The sequence below is a fragment of the Danio rerio genome, chromosome 12 (genome assembly GCF_049306965.1).
Source record: "Danio rerio strain Tuebingen ecotype United States chromosome 12, GRCz12tu, whole genome shotgun sequence".
Lineage (NCBI taxonomy): Eukaryota > Metazoa > Chordata > Actinopteri > Cypriniformes > Danionidae > Danio > Danio rerio.
In genome coordinates this window covers 10,413,126-10,439,993 of record NC_133187.1, presented here as the reverse complement: position 1 = coordinate 10,439,993, position 26,868 = coordinate 10,413,126, and the positions used below count along the sequence as shown (strand labels likewise).

Here is a 26,868-nt window from a genome sequence, read left to right as displayed (position 1 = left end):
ATTATGTCTTAGGACATCTTTGATGAACTTTTTACTACCTTCCCCAAATGTTGCTTAATGAAGGTACATTTTTAACAACTATTTACTTGTTAGACTACTTTATTGTCAAACCACGTTGCGTACAAATGCATTCACCAGACCTGTATGACAGTGTATTGCTGTACATGACAAATAAAAACACGAGACAGGTGTTCAGAAAGAGAATTTTATTTTGAACTTACCTTGGTCAATTTCAAAGAGCAACACCGAGAGAACTGACAACAACGAGCGAGAACCGCCGTGCTTTATAGGAATGCATATGCAAATGTTTACATGGCGACGTCACTGCTGGGAGTCTCGTTGTCATGGTGAGCGCTGAAGAGAGCACGCCTCCCATTGGACCAAACAGGCTCGGGAATCTCCGTCACGGCGTGACTGCGAGTTGCGGACAAAAACATATTAAATATACTGAATATATATTTTTACATTTTTTTTGGTGCCGTGTGTTATTCTGGGATGCAGTAGAATAGGGAGACAGATGAATATAATTAAAGACCAATGACTCTGACAAACTCCTAGTGGAGGTAAGCTTCTTATTGTCCAAGATCGCCATCTAGCGGTCACATAACCTAATAGCATGTTCCTTGCTACTCCACTACATCGTGCCCGTAGCCGGGGTGGGGGCATGCCTAGCCCTAACCTAAACGTAAACCCAATTAGTACCTTACTAATTATTAACAAACAGCTAGTTAGTTTATTAAGCTAGTAGTGTTAGTTTAATTGTTTGTTTAATACTGTGAATTGTGACCTGAACTGAAAAAGTGTTGCCAAAAGGTCCAGCATTTGTCCTTTTAATTATTTCATGTAATTGAATATTATATATTTATCAAATAATGAATATGATATATTTATATACAATATATATTCCTGTCACGTCTGTGTTTTTGAGGCTGTTTGCTCACTTCATTCGTTTTTTTTTTTTTTTCTGATCAGATATCCATCCGATCGCTCAAACCACTTCAGAAGGTCATCTGGGATGCGTTCCAGATGAAACTGGACAGGTCTAATCATAACCTGAAATGAGCTTAAGTGAGAATTGACGTCTGTACTGCAGTTCGTTGGCCTATGCTAAAGCACGTAGTTTAATAGGCCTAGATGTAGACTAAATGAGCAGTCAGTCTTGTTGAGGCTAGCCTACTCCTAATTGAGTGGAGGAACTATGACGTCAATTTGTATGCAAAAACCCGGAAGCGAGTTAGAATTTTAGCAGTTCCGGCTCCCTCGTCCCAAAGTCAATGGGTTTTCTCGATGGGGTTTCAGTAAAATCGCTTAAATAAGGTTCGTGGCAAACACAAACTCAAAATACTTTCACGTTTTGTTCTACGACATAAAACACATCACTTACAGCACACTCTTGAATTTTTTAATCGGTTATGCTTCTTTAAAAAGACACTTGCTATCAAGTTGCTAAATGGGACTACAGGCGGCGTCGGAGACATTATACGTCATCGAGCTGATCTGGTCTGGAGCGCAGCTCGCTCGTGTTGGGCATTTGGATTAGTCTGTTATTTAGGTGTTTTCATGAATAGTATTATATAGTTTGTAGTATTATTCTAATTGGGAATTCAGATTGTGTGTAGATAATTCCTTCACCTGTAAAGGCTGTCGAGACAGATTCATTTGCTAATCATTTATGCTAATTAAACAATATTATGACGATAACGTTACTGCCTACTAGTGCAGCCGGTCTCTCTCCTGCTCTCAGTAATGCAAACGTATGAATAAACGTGTAGAAATACATGCATGTAGGTCAGTAAATGGTGAGTGCATTTTAATTTTTAGGGTGAACTCTCTCTTTAGGGACTCAATACTTTGGTAGTGCCGTTGCCTCACAGCAGGAAGGTCCCTGGTTCGAGCCTCAGCTGGGTCAGTTGGCGTTTCTGTGTGGAGTTTGCATGTAAGTGAATTGGGTGAATTGGGTGGGTTAAGTTTCCCGTAGTGTATGAGTGTGACTGAGTGTGTGTGTGGATGTTTCCCAGAGATGGGTTGCGGCCGGAAGGTCATCCGCTGCGTAAAAATTGTGCTGGATAAGTTGACAGGTTAATTCCACGGTGGCGTTTAATAATAGAGGGACTAAGTGTCACCACAGGGATATAAATCTAGTATACACACATTATAAATACTCTCCCAGAAATAAATGCTGTAATTGGGGTGATACTCAGTACGAAAACTGCATGTTTTGTTATCATAATGTACCGTTTAGGACAACTGGAAAATGTTTATAGTTATATGTCTGAGTAAAACACAAATTGTTTTATCCTTTAAACTACAAATGGAATTTTCCTATTTAAATTAAAATGTAATTTGCACCTTTTTTTGCAAGAAATAGCTAGACAGATGGCATGTTTTGGACAAGTTTGTATTTATTTTCAACAACATAACAACAGCGTGTTCACTTCTGAAAAATAAAAAATCATCTTCATCTTCAGACTGAAAACGTTTGCTGAATAACTACTGAGATTTCAGCTGCTGTCTGGGCTTTCCATGACTCTTTGTTCCTCTCTCTGTTCATGTGTTCAATACTTCTTTTTCTGTGTCTTTTCTTTTTTATTACACATAACATTTACGTTTTTCCTTTGTACTGTATGTATGGATTATAGTGCGGCGCAGTGAGTAGCGTTGTTGCCTTACAGCAAGAAGATCGCTGATTCAAGCCACGACTGAGTCAGTTGGCGTTTCTGTGTGACGTTTGCATGTTCTCCCCGTGTTGGCGTGCGCTTCCTCCAGGTGCTCCGGTATCTCCCACAAGTTCAAAGACATGTGCTGAAGGTGAATTGGGTAAGCTAAATTGTCTGTAGTGTATGTGTGTGAATGAGAGTGTATGGGTGTTTCCCAGTGATGGGTTGCAGTTGGAAGGGCATCTGCTGCGTAAAACAATACATGTTCATTACACTGTGGCAAGCCCTGAATAATAAAGGGACTAAGACAATGAATGAATGGATTATTTTGGTTGTTACTGACATCTGTTGAAAATTTCAAGTCAGTTTAGAAATATATATTTTATAGAAAAAGTATGACGTGTTCAATACTTTTTTATGTGCTGCATATATACCCTGGGGTGATGCAGTGGCGCAGTAGGTAGTGCTGTTGCCTACCCCACAAGAAGGTTGCTGGGTTTGATCCTCGGCTCAGTTGGCGTTTCTGTGTGGAGTTTGCATGTTCTCCCTGCGTTTGCGTGTTTCCTCCGGGTGCTCCGGTTTCCTCCACAGTTCAAAGACATGCGGTACAGGTGAATTTGGTAGGCTAAATTGTCTATAGTGCATAAGTGTGTATGGTTGTTTCCCAGAGATGGGTTGCGGCTGGAAAAACGTGCTGGATAAGTTGGTGGTTCATTACGCTGTGGTGACCCTGGATTAATAAAGGGACTAAGCCAACAAGAAAATGAATGAATGAATATATATACACTGCTCTTTTGGCTTGCTGGAACTGTTGGATCAGGAAATTTTGTTGGATCGTTGAATTTTGGTTCTCCAGTAGAGGATTGGACACCCCTGATGTGCAAGTGTGATTGTGTAGTGTTGTGAAGTTGACCTAAATAGATAAGGAGACATCTGAGGTCATTCTCTCATGCATGACTTACAGATCTGAGGCATTCCAGAACATCAGGCTTCCTCTCTGACACTAGTTTTGCCTATATTTATCATCAGAAGTGTTTTTGATGGGGAGGATTATTTCACTTCACAGGAGGATTACACAGAATAATTATTTTACAAGGATTATTTTCAGTCAGCAATGAACAGTTGAAGTCAGAATTATTAGCCCATGCCCCCACCCTGAATTATTAGCCCCCGTTTATCCCCCCATTTCTGTTCAACAGAGAGATTTTTTTCAAGATTTCTAAACATAATAATTTTAATAACTCATTTCTATTAACTTTATAACTTGAATTTATTTTATCTTTGCCATGATGACAGTAAATAATATTTACTAGATATTTTTCAAGACACTTCTATACAGCTTAAAGTGACATTTAAAACCTTAACTAGGTTAATTAGGTTAACTAGGCAGGTTAGGGTAATTAGGCAAGTTATTGTATACCGATGGTTTGTTCTGTAGACTTTCACACAAAAAAAAAAACAGCTTAAAGGGGCTAATATTGACCGTAAAATGTTTTATAAAAAATTAAAAACTGCTTTTATTCTATCGAAAGAAAACAAATAAGACTTTCTCCAGAAGAAAAAATATTATCAGACATACTGTGAAAATTTCATACTGTTAAACATCATTTGGGAAATGTTTAAAAAAGAAAAAAGGGTGGCTAATAATTCTGACTTCAACTGTACATGCATACACTTTGCACAAATGAAATACTGCATTGATTAAAGTTATTATTTACTAATGCGTCCTTCAAGAGTTAAAAAAAAAAACGTATCTCTGGTTTACATAATGCATGTCTGTTTGTTTTATATATATATATATATATATATATATATATATATATATATATACATTTGTTGTGCTACATTGCATTTCTTTGTTGTTGATGTTAGAGTGCATTTACTCAAGGTCCCTTTGCCTTTCGTGAAATTGTCTTGCAATTTCTAAGTGAAATATTTTCTACAATTTTAGTTTAGTTTACAGTTCCAGATGCTCATTCATAAAAGAGATGCAAAATATTACTAATAAAGTAAAAACTGTCATACCAACATTAAAAGCATAAATGTGTGCTATTTACAGATCTGTTCTGAAACTGATGTAGCTACTGCAACTGGAAATTATTTAGCTTTTATTAGTATGTTCAACAATTTATGTAAATTAATCACCACTACTGGTGTTTAAATGTGTAAAAAGGGAACATTCGGCTACATCACAATATCCAAATCTAAGACTTCTTTAACTTTAATAAAACTTTTTTATATTTAATTTTATGACTTATATTTTTCATTTTTTTATTACCTTAAATTGCTTGAAATCGAATTTAGGACATAAGAGTTTCTTAAAGTCTGAGTAAACTGATCACCAGCCTTGGAGTATTTTCTTCTGGAAGATCCTTAAAGTTAATCAGCAGTTTTGAATGGTAACCCGTGTGATTTTTGAGTAAATGGCGCCACCTAATGAAGCGATTAGAAATTTTTGAGTGTCCTTTCAAGTTAGAGTTCACCACAAAAGGAAAATCCCGCCATCATTTAACCACTCCCAGGGGCGGACTGGCCATCTGGCAATTCTGGCAAATGCCAGAAGGGCCGGACCATTTTTTAAATGTGGGCCGGTATGCTATTTTTTTTAATAACGTTTTTTATATGTATTGTTTTTACATGCAGGCAGCTTTTATCTCTAGCAAGATGTGAATATTATGATAATGATGATGATGATGATAATAATAATAATAATAATAATAATAATAATAATAATGATAATAAATGTTAAGCATTGGCCCAATCGGCAATAGCCGACTGGTTTCAAGATGGGCCGACCCAATCAGAGGTTACGTGGACGTAATCAAAATTTGGCGAGAATGTCAAACAAATAGTAAGTGCAACACAAGCAAATTGTCAGAGATGGACCGTAAAAAAAGGAAAGGCGGTGCCGAAAAGCCCAGAGAAAGCCAAAAATTGCTCTAAAATCAGAAGCTGCCAAATGCATAAAATTAACTGAAATAGTTTCGTGAGGACAACATCGACGGCAAGAAGGTCAATGTTTCAAACCTCGGCTGGGTCAGTTGGTGTTTCTGTGTGGAGTTTGCATGTTCGCGTGGGTTTCCTCCTGGTTTCCCTTACAAGTCCAAACACATGTGCTATAGGTGGATTGGGTAGGCCTAATTGTCTGTGGTGCATGTATGTGAATGTGTGTGTGTATAGGGGTTTCCCAATGCTTTGGAGGACATCCGCTGCGTAAAATATGGTACTGCTTACATTATTTCACCATCTATACAACAATATAAGTAGTGAATGTGCGTGTCCGTGGATGGGGCTTTGTCGGTGTGGTAATGTGGGCTGGTGTGGCTACAGTGCCAGGGCTGATTTTTAGTCCCAGTCCGCCTCTGACCACTCCTCACTTCTACTGAAGCTGTTTGAGTTTCTTTCCGGTGTTCCAGATATGCTGGAGAATGCTGGAAATACTTCCATCGACATCCATAGAATTCTTGTTCTTGCTATGTCTGTATTGTTTTTCTTTTCATAAGATTCTTCAGAACATTTTGTTTTGTGTTCAACAGAAAAAAAGTCATAAAAGTTTATAATCTGTAAAAATAAAAACACGCCATACACTTCTATTATTGCTGTATGTCTTGTTTATTTGGATAATGGTATATAATTGATATTGATAGAGCTGTACAAAATATTATTTCCGATTAAAGATTAGACATTCAAATTATATAGCTAATTATATATTATATAGCTTCGGTTTCTTGAGCATTTTAAACCAGAGATTGAAATTCACAGAAGAGTTGCGGTGTCTGATGTGGTGTTAAAGAAACGCTCCACTTTTTTCACTCTCCTAGAGTTGAGTTTTACTATTTTTGAATCCATTCAGCTCATCTCTGCGTGTGGTTTGAGCATTATTTAGCTTAGCTTAGCATAAATCATTGAATCGGATTAGACCATTAGCATCTCGCTCAAAAATGACCAAAGACCAGTGATATTACACAGTACCTCGAAATAGTCCCCAGCACCAATCGCTACACCATTTAGAATGTGTTTAATATGTGCCTGCTGTAGCTATGGTAGTTCCTTGATTATTACACCAAAGTGAGAGTATAGTTCCTAGACATATCAGCCTTGAAAATAGCTACTTTTGATTTTCAGTCAGTCTTAGTCAGTACACAATTTAACTACAGAAGAGTCAAGCTTTAAACAAGAAAATGATTTAAACACTCATTTTTGAGTGAGATGCTAATGGTCTAATCTGATTCAATGACCTATGCTAAGCTAAGCTAAATGTGCTCCCACCATACCCAGAGATCATCTGAATGTATAAAACTCAACTGTTTCACTCCAGGGGAGTTGTAAAATGAGCCTATTTCCAAAAAAGTGGAGTGTTCCTTTAAATAGCCACACATAGTTTACTCAGCCAGCTGATTCACTAGCCTCTGTTTAGAAGTCAGGCCTGTCCTTCTTCAGCTTAGAGTAGTCCATGTTGACCGAGAAGAGCTGCGGGAGGTCAAATAGGTCAAATTTAATTATTACACTTGGGACTATTTATAATTGTAGATATAATAGGGTATTGAAGCAAAGTACATAGCCCAAAAAAGAAGTTTGCTTTCACCTTGTACTGGTCATTTGGCCCCAGTTTGTTCCATGGCTCTGGGTTGTTCTTGCGATCCCATCTGTTGACAGATTTCAGTCAGTTTTCCAACTAAAGAATAATGGATGAGAAAGATGTAAAGGTTACTCACGAGCAGTCAGGGTTTTTTAGTGCAAGGCGGCCCAGGTAAAGCATAGACATGGTCGCTCCACCACCGATGAAAATAAAGAGAGGAATCAGCTTTAAAAAGAGAACAAATATAAATCAATGATAAAATCATGACAAAATTGGACAACAATAGAATTAAACACACAATATTCTGCCTATATACACCACCCTAATATGTTGGCAACCCTTTGTTCAAATCATCAATTCAATAATTATGTTTTTAATGCTAATTCACTCCAACAAACAACATTATTCAAGTTATTCATAATTTCCTTCAGCTTGGTCCCTTTATTCTTCTGGGGTTGTCACAGTGGAAAGACCTGCCAACCTAGCATATGTTTTACACAGCGAATGCACTTCCACCTGTAACCTATCTCCGGGAAACATCCACACACTAATTCACACACACACACACACTAATTCACACACACACACACACACACACACAAATTTATTTTATCTAATTCTCCTATAGCACATGTATTTGGACTGTGGGGGAAACCGGAGCACCCTGAGGAAACTGCACGCCAACACAGGGAGAACATGCAAACTCTGCACAGAAATGCCAACTGGCCCAGTCGGGACATGAACCAGCGACTGTCTTGCTGTGAAGCAACAGTGCAAACCACTGAGCCACCGTGTCGCCAGTTATTAATAATAATCAAACAATTAAAAAATACATTAATCAATTAATGTAGTAAATGAATTTATCAAAGGATATCAGAAACATTTAATTTGACGACATCAAACTGCATCTCTAGTCCAGTTGAATGTTTGTGTTTGATTTACTTTGATTAATAACATTTCAGAAATATTGTTATCTTTTCTTGCAGCTATGAAATTTGATAGGCCTAATATAAACTAAAATAGAATACAAATTATTATAGGGAAACATATTAAACAACTCCTTAATAAAGAGGAAAAATCAGGAGAAACATATAAATGACCTCATTTGATTTTAAATCTTACTATAAATATGCAAAATCTTGTTTTAAGCAATATAACCGTTTAATAAAACTGTTTTGTTGCAACAAAATATATTCCCTATTAACAAGCAGAAAGCCGATTTCTTGTTTGTGTACAGTGCCCAGCAAATATGACTACACCCCTCACAAATCTCTCTTTTAAATTCATATTTTTAATAGGAAGCTATACAATATTATATTTGTGCATATACACTAGATTAGTCAGTACTGAAGCCAAATCTGAAGCTTATCTAACAAAATAACATACGATAACAGTCCAAAAACTGGTACACTCAAATTTGTTATAGAAAAAATATTAGATACAAATTTTTAAAAAAGAGGCAAAATCAAAAGAAACAAAAAAATATATGAAAAAGTTTGTCGAAACTTTGGTTGTAATTTATTTAGCAATATTCTGCTTGAATTTAATTATATATTATTTCAATTGTAAACATGTTTGTTGGCTAAAATATTATTTTAATAAATATATCTTAATAAATTTTATTAGATAGAATTAATAAATTTTATTTATTAGAATTTATTAGATTTTATTTATAGGTTTTATTTAAATGTGCCAAAATACATCTATATTCACTGAGAAATGGAGAAAGATATTCATTTTCAAAATAGGGTGTACTCAAATATGCTGAGCACTGTACATACAAACTCCATAATTGTAGATTTTACTGTGCAATAAAATAGGTGATAAAGGTTGTCCGAATAACATTGTTTTTTTTTTTTTTTTTTTTTTTGCGTAAATGTCCTCAACATTCCTTCACATATGTCATTGTACTTTCAATACAATCCATGATTAAGTCTTGTAAACCTCAACGAAAAGCTAGCACGCTAAATGAAAGTAAAAATGCAGAGCTACATTGTACACTTTAACCTCAACGTCCTTGACAGCGCTGAACACTACAACACAACAGCCATAAATGTGACAGATAGGTGACCTATAGCGGGCGTACGTGCCAAGACTGTACGTGCTCAGACACTGCTGTAATATGGAGAATTCACAGCACATGTAGCCTATGAAAACATTTGAGCAAAGCCGGTATATTTAGCATACACAATGACAAGTATCACTGTCTGTGACGTAAAATAACATGATAGCCTACCTTCTCATGGCTACACTGCAGTCATTCAATTACCTTATAAATTTAACATATTGAGTTATATTAAGAGTATTCCGTAATCAGTGGATAAGGTTGTAGCTTGTTTATAAATATAACAATATATATGATCAAGTTGACTGCTTTAAACGATTGTGAGGCATAATCTGAGAATGAATGAATCATCATCACTTACTGACAGGACCATCATTGGTAAAGGATGAATCTGAAATACTTACCGCCGGATGGCTTTTCAATTGTTTCATCACGGTTGCAAGCATGTTTGACACCCAAAATGTATCTGTACAGCAGGAATGAAGCGCGATCTGAACACCGTTTTTTTCTGAGTGGAGTGTGATGGGATGCCTGTGCGGCGCGGTTCCGTGTGAACACGGGGGCGGGTGTTTCTGCCTCACGTTCAAAGCTCGAGACTGAGATAACGGATGTTAGGCAATTTACAAAATCAAAAACTCAATATTTGAGGTGACATGCTTAGTTCTTTTGAATAAAGCGAACATTTATTTTTATACTGCGATTAGTGGAATGACTCTCCGATTAGTCATAACATTATTTCACTTGCCTAATGCTGGTGGTCCTCGCTGGGTTGCCAAGTCTGTGGTTTTCACGCAGCTACTTTTAAAATCCGCATTTGCTCTTTATATATATATATATATATATATATATATATATATATATATATATATATATAAAAGTGGGGTCGTGCGCCGCTAATAATATCTCTGTGGGGCCCCAAAAAACAAGGGCCCTTAGAATCGAAGGTTTCCTCACTAGCGGCACCCCTGAATCAGGCCCGTCACCAGCCTAGTGAAAATTTGACCTTTTATGCAGTTATTCGCCTCATGCGAGGTCTAAATACTGCACTTTAGTGACATTTTAATTAATTGATTAGCTTGTCGGGTGGTGATTATAACCACACTTTTTGATTTACTAAAAATATTTCCTACAATTTTGTCAAGTGCTTACCATACCATTTTATTGTGAAGTATTTATTGACAAACTTGCATTCAAACTGTAAATACATTCGTTTTATAAATGTTATAGCTTTTTAAAAAATAATAATAAAGAAAAATGAAATATTATCATCATTCATTATTTAAAAAAAAAAAAAATAGGAATCTGATAAAACTTGTTTTAAATGAAGTATAGCCCTATAGGCAAATAAAAAAACTGGCCAGCCTTCAACTTTTTTCAGTCAGAATTTGGAAAACCTTAAATAAATAAAAAACTTGTTTTAAAGCCTTCTTCTATTTGTAATTTTCCCAATGTATGATGGCATAGCAGTGAAAAATGTTTTATCTAAACCAGAACCTAACCTCCCAATGAGAAATTTTCCTGTTTTCTTCACTTCTGGTCACATGGAATGCCTTTAGGGAGGGGATATCGAGGTGTGTCTCATTTCTGACCTGTCTTCATCCAATTGTCAATCTTCCTGCATTTTCTTAGCAATGCCCATATTTCAAAGATCCAATTGGTTTTCAAAGGACAATATCACTCATTACCCTAATTTTTATCCATCTCATTTCAAAAACCATTTTAAGTAAACATGTCACAGCAAAAAAAAAAAAAAAAAAAAAAAAGAGACACTGCTTCCTGCAGTGCCACTTGAGCTCCAGCGAGGGGGAGCTTGAGCTCTCGTTCCTCCTCCTATAAGTTGTTTTAATGCATATACACGACATCACTCATAGAAGAATGGCAAGGAAGAAGGAGCTAGACCTCAAACTCCACCTTGCTGGAGCTCAGCTCTGCCCAAGTGGCTCTGCAGTGAGCACCACTTGAAAAAAACACAATCATAACTTCAGTTTCATACCAACTTCTACCACTTGGTGTGTGTGTGTTTTTTTTTCATCTGCAGGGTAAAGAGTTCACATATTGCATCAAATATATTTAGCATATATGGTTACTTTGAATTATTTTACTTCACCAAATGAATATTCCCCAAATTATAAAAGCTGTGTTATAATATTGAAACAGATTAGGCGCACATTTGTAAGATTCAGGGGCTCTAGAAGCCTGAATCTGTGGTTAGATTTGGATGTGGACTAGTTTTGTTGTGAAAACCTGGCAACCCTAGGACTCAACATATTGGCAAATCTTGGACGACCAACGGAGGCATGGATGAGCCAAGGCCCATAAAGGTGACACCAAGATTAATCCTGTAAGACTCTCCATGGATCCAAGTCATTGTGCACATATGCTCTTTAAGTAGTTATATGGGAATTGGGAGACCAGGGTATCACCCTAAACTAGTGAGAGGCAGCTGTTGTCCTGGCCAGTATTCTATAGGGTTTAACTCAATCTAAAATCAAACTTTTGATAATTTCCAGCAAGCATGCAGAAAACATGGGTTTAGAGTTCAGTGGCTCTCCTTGACAAGAGTCCACCATCCATGCCCTAAACTTCTATTCTTTAGTCCAGGGGTCACCAACATGGTGCCCATGGGCACTAGGTAGCCCGCCAGGTTCACATGAGTTGCCCGCAGGGCTGTTCTAAAAATAGCTCACCAGAGCACCACATACGAGTAAGCTGCATCTAATGTTTTTATAGATATTCTTTTTAAATCACACTTGCATTGGTGAAAATTTGAAAATTACCTTAAGTTATATATTTAAAAAAAACTTTTAAAAAAATATCAGACAAATGAAGTGTTGCATATTGATATTTATCTAACTTGTTAAATCATTGTTGACAACTACTGTGAGAAATCCTTAACATGATCAGTGTCTTCACATAGATGAATAATATTAAATATTAATAATAACATATAATTAAAAGTAAATTAAGAAAAATGTGTTATTTAATAACTGGTAGCCCTTCACACTAATCGGTACCCAAGAAGTAGCTCTCAGTTTCCAAAAGGTTGGTGACCCCTGCATAAGTCCATTCCTAAACAGGATGTGCAGGCTGGCAAAGCGTATTATCTTGCTGTGAAAGAGGCCAATTTCTCCAAAGATCATCATTGTTCTGAAGGGGTGAACATGGTTTAGGTACTGTAGGCAGTGACAAATACAAAGTCAAGCCTGAAATTATTCTTACCCCATGCAGGGGGCTACTGTTTGCTAAGTGTTTAAATAGGACCAGGAATACCAGATTTGATCATTCTTGCGTTTTTTTGTTTATTAGACTTAGACAGCATAAATATAAGTGTACTTTGACTGAAAACAATTTAAAATAAGATTTATATTTAATAAAAAACAAAAATAAATGCTGTTACAAATGTTACGTTTGTTCTGGTTAGCATATATGCTATCGTTAAGAAATGGTAACAATCTGCAATAATTCTCTTTGGTGTCATTTTAATTAATTTTATCATGGTATGTGTAAAATGCTGTGTAATTTCTCTATAAATGTGTAAACACAATGATTATTGCTGCAGGCTGTAATTTTACAGGGTAAAATCTTACCTAGGGCAGCAAACTGGCCAGAGCCCTGCCCACTGGGATTTATTTTGAGCCGCATGGTCTCTTTGCAGTTTACATTGGTATTATTACTTGGGCCTGCACCATAATGGTGACTGAACAAACTATGGATTACAGGATTATCTGTGAATGGAAAAAGCCAAACCAGTGCAATCAGGCTGTTTTAGTACAGTGACGCTGATCATCAACTTCCTCTGTTAACTCAAGCTTTGATCCTGAGTTCAGGAGCATGTGCACATGAAGGCGGGACATCAGCAATTAAACACACCTTGAAATACAAAGACACTTATCTTCTCATGACGAAAAGGTTTTTAAAAATGCAGAGAATTTAAGTTATTTTAACAGCAACGTGAAAAAATTGGAAAAAAATTGTGAACTTAATCTGTACAGTTTATAATATGTACACTGTAAGATATCTGTAAATTAGCAGTTTTCAGTATTTTGTGATTCATGTTTATTTTTTTTTCCAATTACTTACGCATTTAAATTGCATTATGGGAGCTTGATCTTTCTTCCAACAACTTTTAACCTTGAAAAGTTTGAAAAAAAAAGACTTTTATTGACATTTTTAATAGCTTAACAGTGATATTTTGTCTGGTTTGGTGTTGTATATAACAGTACAAGAACTTTGTAATAAACTCCCAGTACATTTTCTGTTATTTTACAGACTTATTTCTCTACATATTAATTTGTACGCATTATATTATACCAAAAACCTAAATAATAAAAACCTGTCAATAAAAGTCACTTTGTTAAACTGTTGAGTTGAATTTTCAACATCAAATGTCGACAGAACAGAGATTAACATCACATAATGCAATTAACAAGCATAAATAAATGGAAAACACCTGTAAATCACTAAATATCAAAACTGTCAAGTAACAGATTTTTTACAGTGTACACTAGATATACTGAGACACAAAATAATCTAAGCTCAAATATAATATCTTTAAAGCTGTCAAAAATCAGTAAAGCTTACAATTCCAACTGTATATTTCATCAATACATTCATTTTCTTTTCAGCTTAGTCTCTTTATTCAATTGTGGCCATCACAGTGGCAACTAACCCAGCCGGGGCTCGAACCAGCAACCTTCTTGCTGTGAGGCGACAGCACTACCCACTGAGTCACAGTGCAGCCCAACTGGATATTTGTACATTCTTATATAATTAAATATTCCTAAAGAAAAAAAACTGATATTAAACTGAAATTTATTGTGCAATGGATTACAGATATTATAATTATATAAATAATCTAAAATAATAAGATTATTCTTCATTAAAATCTTCATTACATTTACATTTAGTCATTTAGCAGACGCTTTTATCCAAAGCGACTTACAAATGAGGACAAGGAAGCAATTTACACAACTAAGAGCAACAATGAATAAGTGCTATAGGCAAGTTTCAGGTCTGTAAAGTCTAAGAAGGGAAGTATTAATGGTATTAGTATTTTTTTTTTTTTTTTTTTTGTGTACAGTTAGTGTGATATTCAAAGAGGCAACTGCAGATTAGGAAGTGAAGAAGTTTTTAGTTGTTTCTTGAAAGTAGCGAGTGACTCTGCTGTTCTGATGCAGTTAGGGAGTTCATTCCACCAACTGGGCAGATTGAGCGTGAGCGTTCGCGAAAGTGATTTCTTCCCTCTTTGGGATGGAACCACGAGGCGACGTTTATTCACAGAACGCAAGTTTCTGGAGGGCACATAGATCTGCAGAAGCGAGAGCAGATAAGAAGGAGCAAGGCCAGAAGTCACTTTGTAGGCAAACATCAGAGCTTTGAATTTGATGCGAGCAGCAACTGGCAGCCAGTGCAAACGGACTAGCAGCGGAGTGACATGTGCTCGTTGAGGTTTATTGAAGACAACTCGTGCTGCTGCATTCTGGAGCAGTTGAAGAGGCTTGATAGAGTTAGCTGGAAGCCCAGCTAGTAGAGAGTTGCAGTAATCCAGTTTGGAGAGAACAAGAGCTTGAACAAGGAGTTGAGCTGCATGTTCAGATAAGAAGGGTCGGATCTTTCTGATGTTATAGAGTGCGAATCTGCAAGATCGAGCAGTTCTAGAAATGTGAGAAGTTTAGTTGGTCATCAATCGTTACTCCAAGGCTTTTCACCATTTTGGATGCAGTAATGGTTGCCCCATCCATCTGGATTGAAAAGTTATGGTGTAGAGACGAGTTGGCAGAAACTGCAAGCATTTCCGTTTTTGCGAGATTCAGCTGAAGATGATGATCTTTCATCTAGTGTGAAATATCCAACAGGCAGGCTGAGATACGAGCTGGAACCGAGGGATCATCAGGATGAAAAGAGAGGTATAGCTGGGTATCATCAGCATAGCAGTGGTAGGAGAATCCATGTCTCTGGATGACTGGTCCTAAAGATGAAGTGTAGATGGAGAAGAGAAGTGGCCCCAGAACAGAGCCTTGAGGTACCCCAGTGTTTATATGCTGTAGGTTGGACACCTCTCCCTTCCAAGACACCCTGAATGACCTGTCAGAGAGGTAAGATCTGAACCATTGTATAACAGTGCCCGCAACGCCCAGTGACTCGAGCGTAGATAGCAGGATCTGGTGGTTGACAGTGTCAAAAGCAGCTGACAAGTCCAGCAAAATGAGGACTGATGATTTAGAGTCTGCTTTAGCCATTCTGAGATCCTCCATGACAGAGAGCAGACAATTTAGACAATTTATCTGTTGATAAGTGATTTAGACAAAATAAAGACAATTTATCTGTTGATAAGTGATTTAGTATGTAGCGATCTTTATTATTATTATTATTATTAATATTATTATTATTATTGTTTTACTTTTTTTAATGTTGTATCATCAGAGATGGGTCACTTTGTTCAAAGTTGAACTGGTTGAATCTATAGTTGCTAAACCAGAACATAACCCATCCTGTGCAAGTTGTAAGTGTTCCTTTAAGTCACAAATAGACTACGTTTTAACTTACGCACTCCTGGTGCAACCAGCCCGGACGATCAGCACCTTACCATTTCTTGACAGTCTGTCATCCATCAAAACATCACAATGGAAAATCAGTCACTCATGTTGCTCATTTCTCCTTTATGGGTGCCAAAACATACTGCAGACAAACATATTTAAAGTGATGCATGACAATAAAAGTACAAAAAAACCTTCATCTTCAGTCAGCATATAGTATTCTACTTCCCGATTGAAACTCATTCATCATCTGAACAAAACATTTCAACCAAAGCATTCTAAAACAACCAATAATCATGTGCATGTCGAACAATGCAAGTCAAATAATATGGCACCATCCACATTCTATAGCTTATGTTTAGCGAAAACGTGCAAACAGTACTATCTTAACAAACAACTATCATACATACTGTACAGATTCATCTTTAGGAGAATAAAAAAAAAAAAAACATACACCATGTAAACATTCATTAGCCAAACTTAAATGCAAATCCAAAAACTTGAATAATGGCCTATAATTGTGGAAATCCCCCCCACAATACATTCTTCAATAAAGTAACTAAACAAAACTAAATACTTTATGTAAACTAATGCTAAATTTGTCTATTTGTTCATTCACTGTAACAGATTTAACACTGATTTAAAATCCAAACATTGCATTTACAGTACCATTCATCTTTATATAGCAAAAATGTAACATTCATTGTCTAAGAACTGCCATTTCCTCAAGAAAATAACTGCCTAAATTGTTAAACCATAAGCCATCTTCACCGCTCACACTGTGACCCATATAAAGAAAGCCAGTACTCTCTCTTATCACTAATACTTTTTTTTAAACTAGAAAACAAATGTGTACAGTTTTCACTGACCAACGATGAAAAATGTCCTTTTTTTTTTTTTTTTTAAATCAAGGTCAGATGCTGAAGCAAATGCAACAAGCAGTGCTTTTTAAAGATACAGCCATTTCACCTCTTACAAACAGGTTTCTTAGGAAGTGTTCACTGTCCAACCCAGCAGGAGCCTGGAGAAACTGAAAGGCTGCAGATCAGAAAGTCCACTGGAGGGAGGAGGGGCTTTGGGAGACTGACAGGGCAGAAGGCGGAGCCCGTGTGTGTGGTGAAGTTCACTTTGTTGGGGTCGGGGCAGGAAGACATGCACACTTGCTCCAAACATGAAGGGCTGAATTGGAAAAAAAGGGAGAAAATGACTAAAGACGTAAGGTGGAACGATGGGAATTAAGGCCTTAGTATAGTGTTGGCACTAACTGGTACAAAAACTTTTTAAATGTTCATTTCCCGCTAACATTCGAGCATGTTTTTAAACACCGCCAAATTGGCCATTGAGTTCAAAAGCTCAATAGAATTCAACTTTTTTTATTCTCAACGTAATTTAATTCAATTCATTTTTATTTCCATAGTGCTTTTACAATGTAGATTGTGTCAAAGCAGCTTAACGTAGAAGTTGAAGTTCAGTTTAGTGCAGTTCAGTGTGGATTAATTTTCACTGCTTAAAGTCCAAACACTGAGGAACAAATCCATCGATGCGCAGCTCCACAAGCGAGGAACAAAACTTCACCAATTGACAAAAGTGAAGGAGAAAAAACCTTAAGAGAAACAAGGCTCAGATGGGCACGACCATTTATTCTCAGACTTCTTGTATAGAGCTGCAGTGTAGGCGGCGGAGGCTGGAGAACACTGGAAATCTATCGAGGAGAAGCTGCAGGTGTGAGTGCCAAATTATTAAATGGTGGACTTTAACTGCAGTTTGGCTCTTTCATTCAGGGAATTCATTCATGCCCCTCACGACAAACGAGATATTTGATTCGAGGAACTGCTCTAAGCGTGCATTTTCATGCAATGTTTGATACCGCACGGCGAATGAGAGAAAAAAAAAAACTCAGCATTTCCCGGAAACTTAGATGCACTTGGCAGGTAGCGTCAGAAAGCCGCGTGTGTTATTCCGGTCACAAAATCCTACACGAGGTTATAGTTTGGTTGTAGTGCTAACTTGTTTACACTCGGTGCAATAGTTTTTTCGATACGAATAAAATCTGAACTGAATAAACAAAGAGCACGGGTCGCTCACTTACCAAATCTGTAGAGGCAGGACAATCCACAGCAACTAGAGCCGCTTCTTTTATTTAGAGGAGACTACAAGCGAATCCGGATCTCAGCGTTTGCAGATGAGAACAGCTCTCAGGTAAACAATAAACCTCCTTAGACACGTAAATTATTGTTGTCGAGCGTCGCGTACACTGTTAATCCACACGTGACGCCAGCTGCGCTCTCACAGAGAAAAAATGAAAACGAAACTTAATGGCAGCAAACTATAAAAGCAACACTTCACGCTTGTTTTGCCAACACAACGTGGCGTCTTTGTCATCTAAACACTGTGACAGTAATGACTATTAATGAAGTTGCACAATAGAGCGCGCTGATTGGTTTGAACCAAGCTTTACTCATGCATTAATGCATCACACTGTAAGACGTAATAAGACTCACTCTGGCACAGACGCCCAGTCTGCACGCTGGAATACAACGCTATTATGTCATGGCCGTGACGCAGCTTCAAAAATTCGTTTCAAACCGGAAGTACGAATTTGCTTGAAATAACGCAAAAACAACCAATTTACACGTTTTAGTGAAATATAGGTGTCCTAATAGTGTTTTTAGCAGTGTGGGACACATATACGACTGTCAACAGCTCAAAAAATGTGTTTTGGTGTTTCGTGACCCTTGTAAATGTAAATCTGTTCAATACTTTCATTTTATATAGCCATGAAAAAACTAAAATAAATATTTAACATGGCGGGATTCCCTTTCCTTTTTATTACAGGTGCCATCACCCCAATTATGCAATCCTCTAAACAGCCATATATTGCTGTGTGACTGTCAGCTGACATGCTCCATAGTGATAAGTGGAGGCTGTTTCCCTAACGGATTCTGTACACACGATTTGGAGCAGAGCGAAAGTCTGGCTTTTGGGTGCGTGTTTGAACAGACATATACACAGAACAGTTTTAAAGGGACACCTCTGTTATTTAATGTAATCAAAAATCTAAATAAATGAGATTCATTCGTTTTTCTTTTTAACAGAATGTGTATTATACAGTAAAGAAAAGATTAAGATTTATTAACTTAATTCTATTCCATTGTAATAGCTATTAGCTATAAGCTGAACAGCTTGCTAATTTTTTTGCTGCTAATACAAATTTTTTTTTAAAGGGGGGCGGGGGGGGTATTCCTTATTAGAATGGGCATATCCCTTATTTTCACATCCCAATGTTGACAGGTTTGGTTCAGACAGGCCCACAGAATCTATGCGAAGACTCGTCTGTCACAGGGGTCTTTCAGGAATCATGCTCTCTACTCCTCCATGACCGCCTCAGCATCTGCTCAGGATACGGCCTGATCCAGGATTATGTATCCCTTGGCATCATCTCTTCGCAAGTCTTCATTTCAGTACCGATTGGTACTAAACTTGATACTTTTGACAACACTACCCAAGAACACTTCAAATGAAGTTCTTATTTGTATTTAGTTTGAGGGCAAATAGAAGTTTGAAAAGGCTAATTGACGGTATACTGTTATTGAACCACTAAACTGCTGCTTTTACCTCTAAACACAATGAACACAACAAATGACAAACAATGGCAGCCTACTTACAAGTTTTCTTCACACACTCGGATTCTCTCACAGCCCTCTGGAGGATCTCTCTGAAAGCAGTAGCTGTTATTAGGCCGTGGCGAAGAGGACAGCATCAGAATACACGAGTTGACTTCTTCAACAGAGGGAAAAAAGCAGGATTACAGATTAAGTTTTCTGAAACCAGTGAGATTTCCTGAGCTCAGTCAAAAAAAAAATTATTTTATTAGGTGCACCTTAAATGCACAGTACACAATTTTCACCACTAGAGGGCAAATATTCATAAGAAACAGAAGCATAGTTTGATGACTGAGTGCGGAATCATGGGAGCTGTTGTCTTCATTACATCCTAAACACTTAATTCTTGTTTTATATTTTGTTACAAATTTGTTATAAATTTAAAACACCAAATAATCCTGAAAGAAACTGTCAAAGTTTTGTAATTTTCACTGAATGAAGAAAGAGCAGTCACAAAGGGCTTTAAGATAAATTAAATTAATTAAAATGTTTAATCTGTGACTGAATCCCATACAACAAATCACAAAAGTTGTCAGTCAGTTAATAATACAAAAATAACAATATAAGCTACATTTAATGAGTGTACAATGAATATTTTTCATTTCAAAAATTGGTTGAATAGAGACTATATAATGTATCCATGTGAAATTATGGCATACATTAATTACAAGGGTAACTTTTTGAATGTTACTTTACAGATTTGAGTTGCAATTCAGTATTTGTTTATTTTGTTTTTCAAACTCGTCATGTATTTTCACAGGGCAGGAATATTTTGACATGAAAATTTGTACAATATTCTGCAGTCAAATTAAAAAGGGAGACTTACCAGTGTCGAGGTCTAGAGGGCGCTGTGGAGAGCAGGATGTGGAGGACGAGGATTGTGAAACTACACAAGAAGAGTCAATCTGAAACTCACTCATAAAGTTCAGGTGCGGGACAGGAGCTCTGTGGCCATCAGGAACCTCAAATGACTAAAACACAATTACATGAAGTTTCTCAATTTTAGAAGTTTTGTAACCAAACCAAATGTCATATTCCCTGACATTTCTCTGACTTTCACTGACTAAAAAGCTGCAATTTCTGTTATCTAATGTACAGAGAAAATAGGTTGTTTTGAGCATGGAGTGGAAAAAAACTGTACTTTACATAAATCCATTAATTATCCATTATCAGGCTTTATTTACTTGTTTATACTCAGACATTTATGATATAAAATTAAATTAAATAACAAAACTGTCATGACTTGTTGAGACATTTTATTGTTATTATCAAGGGCCTTTTCAATCTCTATGGAGTCCACACTATTCGCAACACTCCACGTTTTTTTCTGGTAATAATTTTTAAGTAATAATTTTGACCTTCATTTTTCTTTTTATTAAAAACTGCTTTTATTCTAGCCGAAATGAAACAAATAAGTCATATTTTTAAGTTTAGCCTGTATTGGGTAGCATAAGTGGTTGCTAACAGAATCGAAAATGTAGCTAATTGGGTTACAAGCTAATTACTGTCTTGTCTTGACAGTTTTTTAGCCTCAGTAAAAAGAAGTTAGTTGTTTATTTAAACTAGTAGATTTGTGTAAATATTTATTATTTATTGTTTTAATTAATGTTGCATTAATATCTTAGAATAACTTAAAAGATTATAATCAATTCAACCTTATACACAAATTTTACAGTATGTCTGATAATATTTTTAAGTCTTATTTGTTTTATTTCGGCTAGAATAAAAGCAGTTTTTATTTTTTTAAACACCATTCTAAGCTAAAAATGATTTGCCCCTTTAAGCTATTTTTCCAATAGTCTACAGAACAAACAATCGTTGTACAATAAATTGTCTAATTACCCTAATTACCCTGCCTAGTTAATCTAGTTACCTCTTAGAAAAATATTAAGTAAAATATTATCTACTGTCAATGGCAAAGATACAGATGTTACTACTTCAATGTGTTCCTTGTGCCGCCATTCATACCGCGGCGACGGCGGTACTTGATGCGCCAGCAGCATTTGACCGCTGGGTGGCACTTTAACCACAGATATTCAGCTTTGCCTTTTCACAATGCTAAACAGACTGTTCTGTAGGCGTAGCTTACTGTATGTGATGGGATGTGTTCAATTAAAATATAATTTTAATTTAGTTTTTCTGGTAATAGACATGCTCTTACACTATACTATGCTGCAGAAAAGATACATGGTGAGAAGTCAAAAAGCAAATATAAGAATTAAGTTATTAGCCTTCAGTGCCCGATTAAATTGCGTTGGGGTGAAAATAATGTTTTGATTTCTTTGACTATCATGGCAATGTTATTATCTCAAATCTTAAACGTGCGCATATAAAAAACAGCAAAATAATATAGATTATTCTGCCGGTAGAGCACATCACCTCACAGTTGTGAACTTGCGATCACCTCAACTTACTTTTAAAATTTGTTTACCTGGTTTATTGTAAACTTTTTAAGTGCAAAGAGGATTCGTTTTGGAAAATAGAATTGAAGAAATGAAAGACAACTAAAGTGAAAGCATAAACATTCAGTACAAATAAGTAGTCTTAAATAAATAAATAAATAAATAAAGCAGTCTTTTAGTCTAAATATAGAGAGATGTAGTTTGCTATTTTGATAGGACTAAGAAAAGATATTTTCATTTATGTTTTTAATTTACGTTTTTATTTACATTTTCGTTGTTGATTATATTTTACTATCTCATTTTATGTTTCAATTATAGTACATAATAATAAACGAATAATGAAAATAAATAAATAATGAAAATAGGACATAAATTAAGTCTGGCAGGTTTATTTTTAATAATTTAGTTTCAGTTCCGTTTTTTTGTTTCAAAACGTCAATGTTCTGCTTTAAAGTATAACTGTTTTGTTTTGTTTTTTTTACTTAATGGCTCAGTAAGTTTTGTATTTTAATTTCATATTCAGTTACCTTGCATATGCGTGTGAAATATAATGCCGCATAACCGCGGAAAAAGAAGAAAAGGCTGTCAGTTAAAGCTAATCAAAATTAGCTATATTAAAATACAGCATTAATGTTAATACAGGCAGAGTGTGAACAAACTCAAGGCTAAGATATGCGCTTGTTTTTTAATGCATTTAAAAATAAATGCTATATAAATAAATGTTTTTTTTTTTTACTTTTTTTGTATGGTAAAGGACAATGCACATTATGTTATTGATGTAAACTTAGGCTAAAACTTACCATTGATAAACGTGACCTACCTCAAGCAGATCACTTAAAGTGTAATAAAAATAATGTTGCCGCAGGACATAAACGAAGTCCCGCAAGTTTATTTTTAATAATTTAGTTTCAGTACTATTAACTTTTTTTTTTTAAAACATCAATAGCACCTTCAATAATCTAAACATTAAAGATAGACCGCAAGATGTGTTGAGTGGCTATATGTGGTGAAGAACGATGGCAAAGCTAAGTGTGATTATTGTAATAAACTAATAAGTTATAAAGCAGAGTCCCGACCAACAGGACTGACTTAGCATATGCGGTTGGCTCATTCTTCACGAATATAGAATTAAAATAATGGCGCGTTAGGTTCATTGTGCATCCCGCAGGTGCAACCAACAAGAGTTGTGCATTTTAGTTTAACTTTTTTGAGCGTTATAAGCAGCTCGGTGTTAGTTTTTAATTAAATATATCGAGCCGAAACTAAGCAGCGCATTCTCTCCGCCTCCTCCTTTATAACCAGCGGGACACGCTACTGAAGCAGGAGAGACACTCCCTCGTTCATAATCTTAGCTGATGTGTCGGAGTCGAAAGAATATATCAAAGAGGAATGTTCTTTTTACAGTGCCGATATGTTTAATCTTTTTTTCCCTGTCATTTGTCTTCAGCAAATTATATTTTTAAAGCTGCTTGATTCTTTTAAAACCGAAAGCAGAGCCCGTCAATTGATGTTTTTTCATAAGATACTCCTTTATTAATGTTTTATTTTATGAGTGTCTTTAATGTGCTTTTTAATAGTTTTATTTTATTCAAAGCAGCGCCTAAAAGCAAATTTATCCTCAAATCGTGGCATGAGAGCGATGTCATGTCGCATATATTGCCTTTTTTTCTGATCTTTTTGCATAAAGGTTTTAATCAAAAGACAGGTAATTTAATTACTTTCGATGTGCTAAAATATTTGTTAAATAAATGTTATTAAAAAAAGGCATATGCAATGTGCTCTGACGGGTAAAATCAGATTCTTTCTCTCTTTCAAGTTCAAAGCAAATTTGAATGCCAAAGGATTTTAGATGCATATACAAGACTATATGTAGTATATTAACATCAACAAATTAATAAAATAAGTAGCAAATGAGAAATAAATGACAGACAAGTTGATAAAAACAGACATTATCTCTAAAAGTTATCAGAATTGCAAGATTAAAACAGCTGAATATAGGCCTAAAATAAATCTAGAAAGCTTGCGCACTGATATTTATTCTTTTTTTTTTTTTCGAATAACGAACAATTTCAACCGCGGGGAGATACCGACAGCTTGATTTGCAGTATTTTCTAACATGTTAGAAGAGGGCAGCGGACATGGCTGCCGGTGGGGAAGCGGCTGTGCCCTCAGCAGCTGATTGAGACGGAGCTGCATATCAAGTGCACTAAATACTCCGAGACAGGCACGTGCACACATAGGGCTCAACCTGTGCAGTGCACATGCCCTTTTTAGTCTTGGATAGAAAGTGCCCTTCCAAAATGATCAAAAGTGCCCCGCGAGGCGGCACACCCTCGGTCCCGCCCTTCAGTAGGCGCGCAACAACACCGCTCTTGACAACACCACGTCAACACCGCTCTTCAGCACTCGCGCAACAACACCTACTTTTGATAATAGGGTACTATTATTACCTTTATACTGTTTAATGTTATCAAAAATCTATTTTTATTTTTATTATTATATTTTTATTTTTTTATTCTATTTTTATTTTTATTAATCATTTTTTATTATGTTATTTTCATATTTGTTTGCACTACTGCCCCTTTTGCCCTTTTTGTCTTGTTTGTGAGACGCGACGCTGCACTGCTTTGGCAAAACGAGCGTACAGTTACTTGTCATGCCAATAAAGCACCTCAAATGTGAAAATAGCCTAGGCAACAAATAAATAGTAGTCTAATAATAACAAAAAATGCCCTTTTCATTTTCATACAATAGGCCTATGTGTGGGTTTTGACAATATGTGTTTAATTAAGCTATAAAGATTTGCCTATCAGATGAAATGCATAGTAAAATATGAAATAAATGTCTCTTTTGCTGAATATTTAATTAATCTATATATTTAATATTTTAAAAATCAACTCCTTTTTGCCCAGAGAAAGAGGCGCGCGGCACTAGCGGACATGGGGTGCTTTCCCAAAAAAAGACGTACAGTAACTTGCGGCTGAACTATGCACAGTTTGGGGAAAAAAAGGATATAGTGATGCATGTTTCCCAAAACCCCTAGTTTCTCTGTCGCAGATCCATCATTTAAATCACGTTATAAGTAAAACGCACATAATGATAAAGCACACAATCATCACGAGGGCAATTAAATAAAGACAACCTAAACATATTTTAATTGTTTATTTATGTAATGTGAGTTTTTATAACTTTGTTCTTTAAATTATTTCAATATAACTTAGGCTATTCTATCGTGATGACACCATAAAAGGCCTTCAATGCACTGATATAGGTAATAGGGATACAATGAAAAGCCGATTTCACTATTGACCCTGTTTTTATTCATTGACGGCTTCCCAACGCCGCAATTCTGTTGCGCGAAAAAAAGCTGCTGCAAATAAGCAAATTTATGACAATACACATTTAATAGTTTCATGAAAGTAGTTGCTGGTGTGCTTCATCTGCGTGATTCTGATTTGACATTCTTCCGCTAAACTTGCTCTGTGTTGAGGTGTGAATGGGCTGTGCTCTTTGCTATTGAGGTGTAAATGAGCTATAGTTCTCTTTGCAACTTTCAATTTTGAGGTGGGGGAAGTGGGAAGAGGCAATTCAAATGTACCATCTCTAAAAATAAAAAGGTCGCTTACGCGGAATTTGTGTTTAAAGATTATTACCTTATTTTTATTTTATTATTATTAATTTATTTATTCATTCTTCATTCATTTTCTTTTCGGTTTAGTCCCTTTATTAGTCTGTGATCGCCACAGCGGAATGAACCGTCAACCTATCCAGCATATGTTTTACTCAGTGGATGGCTTCGGGACGGAGTGAAAGGAAAGGCGGAATTTGCCCCGAGTCTGGGAAAGATGGCTTGCCGTAATTACACTAGTTTTCCTATCGCACACATGCGCCAAACACATAAACAAATAAATAAAAAAGGGAAAGAAAACATCTAGCCTTGAGGTCTTTTTGCTTATAATCGCCCTTATGTTTTCGTTTTAAATGTAAGGCTGTTGCATAAAATAATACAATTTTAATTTATAAGTTACTTTGCTGCGTCCCCCTTGATGTTTCAATAACGCATAATAATCTACACACCATATTAAAGACACAGCAGACATAAAGGTTGTGTGTGAGAGCCAGAGCAAAAAAGGATCAGAAATTGATCACGCACGCACAGGAAAAAAGGCAATTATGAAACACATGACATGCATCGCTCTCAATTGACGGGCTCTGCTTTCTGTTTTAACATAATCAAGCAGCTTAAAAAATAATTTGATGAAGAGAAATGACAGGAAAAAAAGTAATTAAAAAAATTAAAAGATTAAACGTATCGGGACTGTTAAAAGAACATTCCTCTTTAATATATTCTTTCGACTCAGATACATCAGCTAAGATTATGAATGACGGAGTAGGCTATCTCTCCTGCTTGCCTCAGCAGCGTGTGTCCAGCTGGTTATGAACGAGGAGGCGGAGAGAATGCGCTGTTTAGTTTCGGTTTGATATAAAAACTAACACCGAACTGCTTATAACGCTCAAAAAGTTAAACTAAAATGCACAACCCTTGTTGGTTGCACCCGCAAGTTGTGTTATTTATTTGTGGCTGTGAAGTTTATAAATATATATATATATATATATATATATATATATATATATATATATATATATATATATATATATATATATATATATATATATATATATATATATTGAGATACTGAGCCATTACAAGTAAAAAAAACAACAACAAAAAACTAAAAATTTTACTTTAAAGAAGAACAGACGTTTTGAGAAAAAAAACTGAACAGAACTGGAATTAAATTATTAAAACTAAACTTGCAGGAATCGTTTATGTCCTGCGGCAACTTTATTTTTATAACACTTTTTTTTGCCCCGAGTCTGGGAAAGATGGCTTGCCGTCATTACACCGATCGCACACGAGTTACATGCGACAAACACATAAATAAATAAATAAATAAATAAATAAA

General features: G+C 35.9%; 2 protein-coding genes and 1 long non-coding RNA gene across 5 annotated transcripts in view; 1 reads left to right on the top strand and 2 right to left on the bottom strand.

Annotated features, from left to right (window-relative positions):
- The first annotated feature begins 358 nt into the window (after window positions 1-358).
- Window positions 359-19,616, top strand: LOC141376763 (uncharacterized). Of its 2 annotated transcripts, none has more exons than XR_012387855.1 (4): window positions 359-563; window positions 1,840-1,936; window positions 18,673-18,821; window positions 19,129-19,616. It is a non-coding gene; the product is annotated as an uncharacterized lncRNA (long non-coding RNA). The 2 variants fall into 2 exon arrangements; XR_012387854.1 differs by lacking the exon at window positions 359-563 and adding an exon at window positions 1,245-1,317.
- On the bottom strand, window positions 6,251-9,754 carry ndufa4b (NDUFA4 mitochondrial complex associated b). The gene is given in 4 exon segments (NM_213025.1): window positions 6,251-7,127; window positions 7,243-7,303; window positions 7,373-7,461; window positions 9,706-9,754. Coding segments are annotated over 4 exon segments (249 nt in total). The 5' UTR covers window positions 9,748-9,754; the 3' UTR covers window positions 6,251-7,070.
- fam117ab (family with sequence similarity 117 member Ab) overlaps window positions 15,941-26,868 on the bottom strand; it is a 32,582-nt gene continuing 21,654 nt past the window's right edge. Inside the window, exons 6-8 of one of the 2 annotated variants that reach the window (XM_068224478.2) lie at window positions 20,326-20,470; window positions 19,503-19,614; window positions 15,941-17,016 (exon numbers count right to left, since the gene is read on the bottom strand). In XM_068224478.2, the coding sequence (XP_068080579.2) occupies window positions 16,836-17,016; window positions 19,503-19,614; window positions 20,326-20,470 (438 nt within the window). In that variant the 3' untranslated portion in view covers window positions 15,941-16,835. Of the gene's footprint in view, window positions 17,017-19,502; window positions 19,618-20,325; window positions 20,471-26,868 lie in introns of both variants that reach the window. The other variant, NM_001127471.1, reaches the window with a different exon arrangement.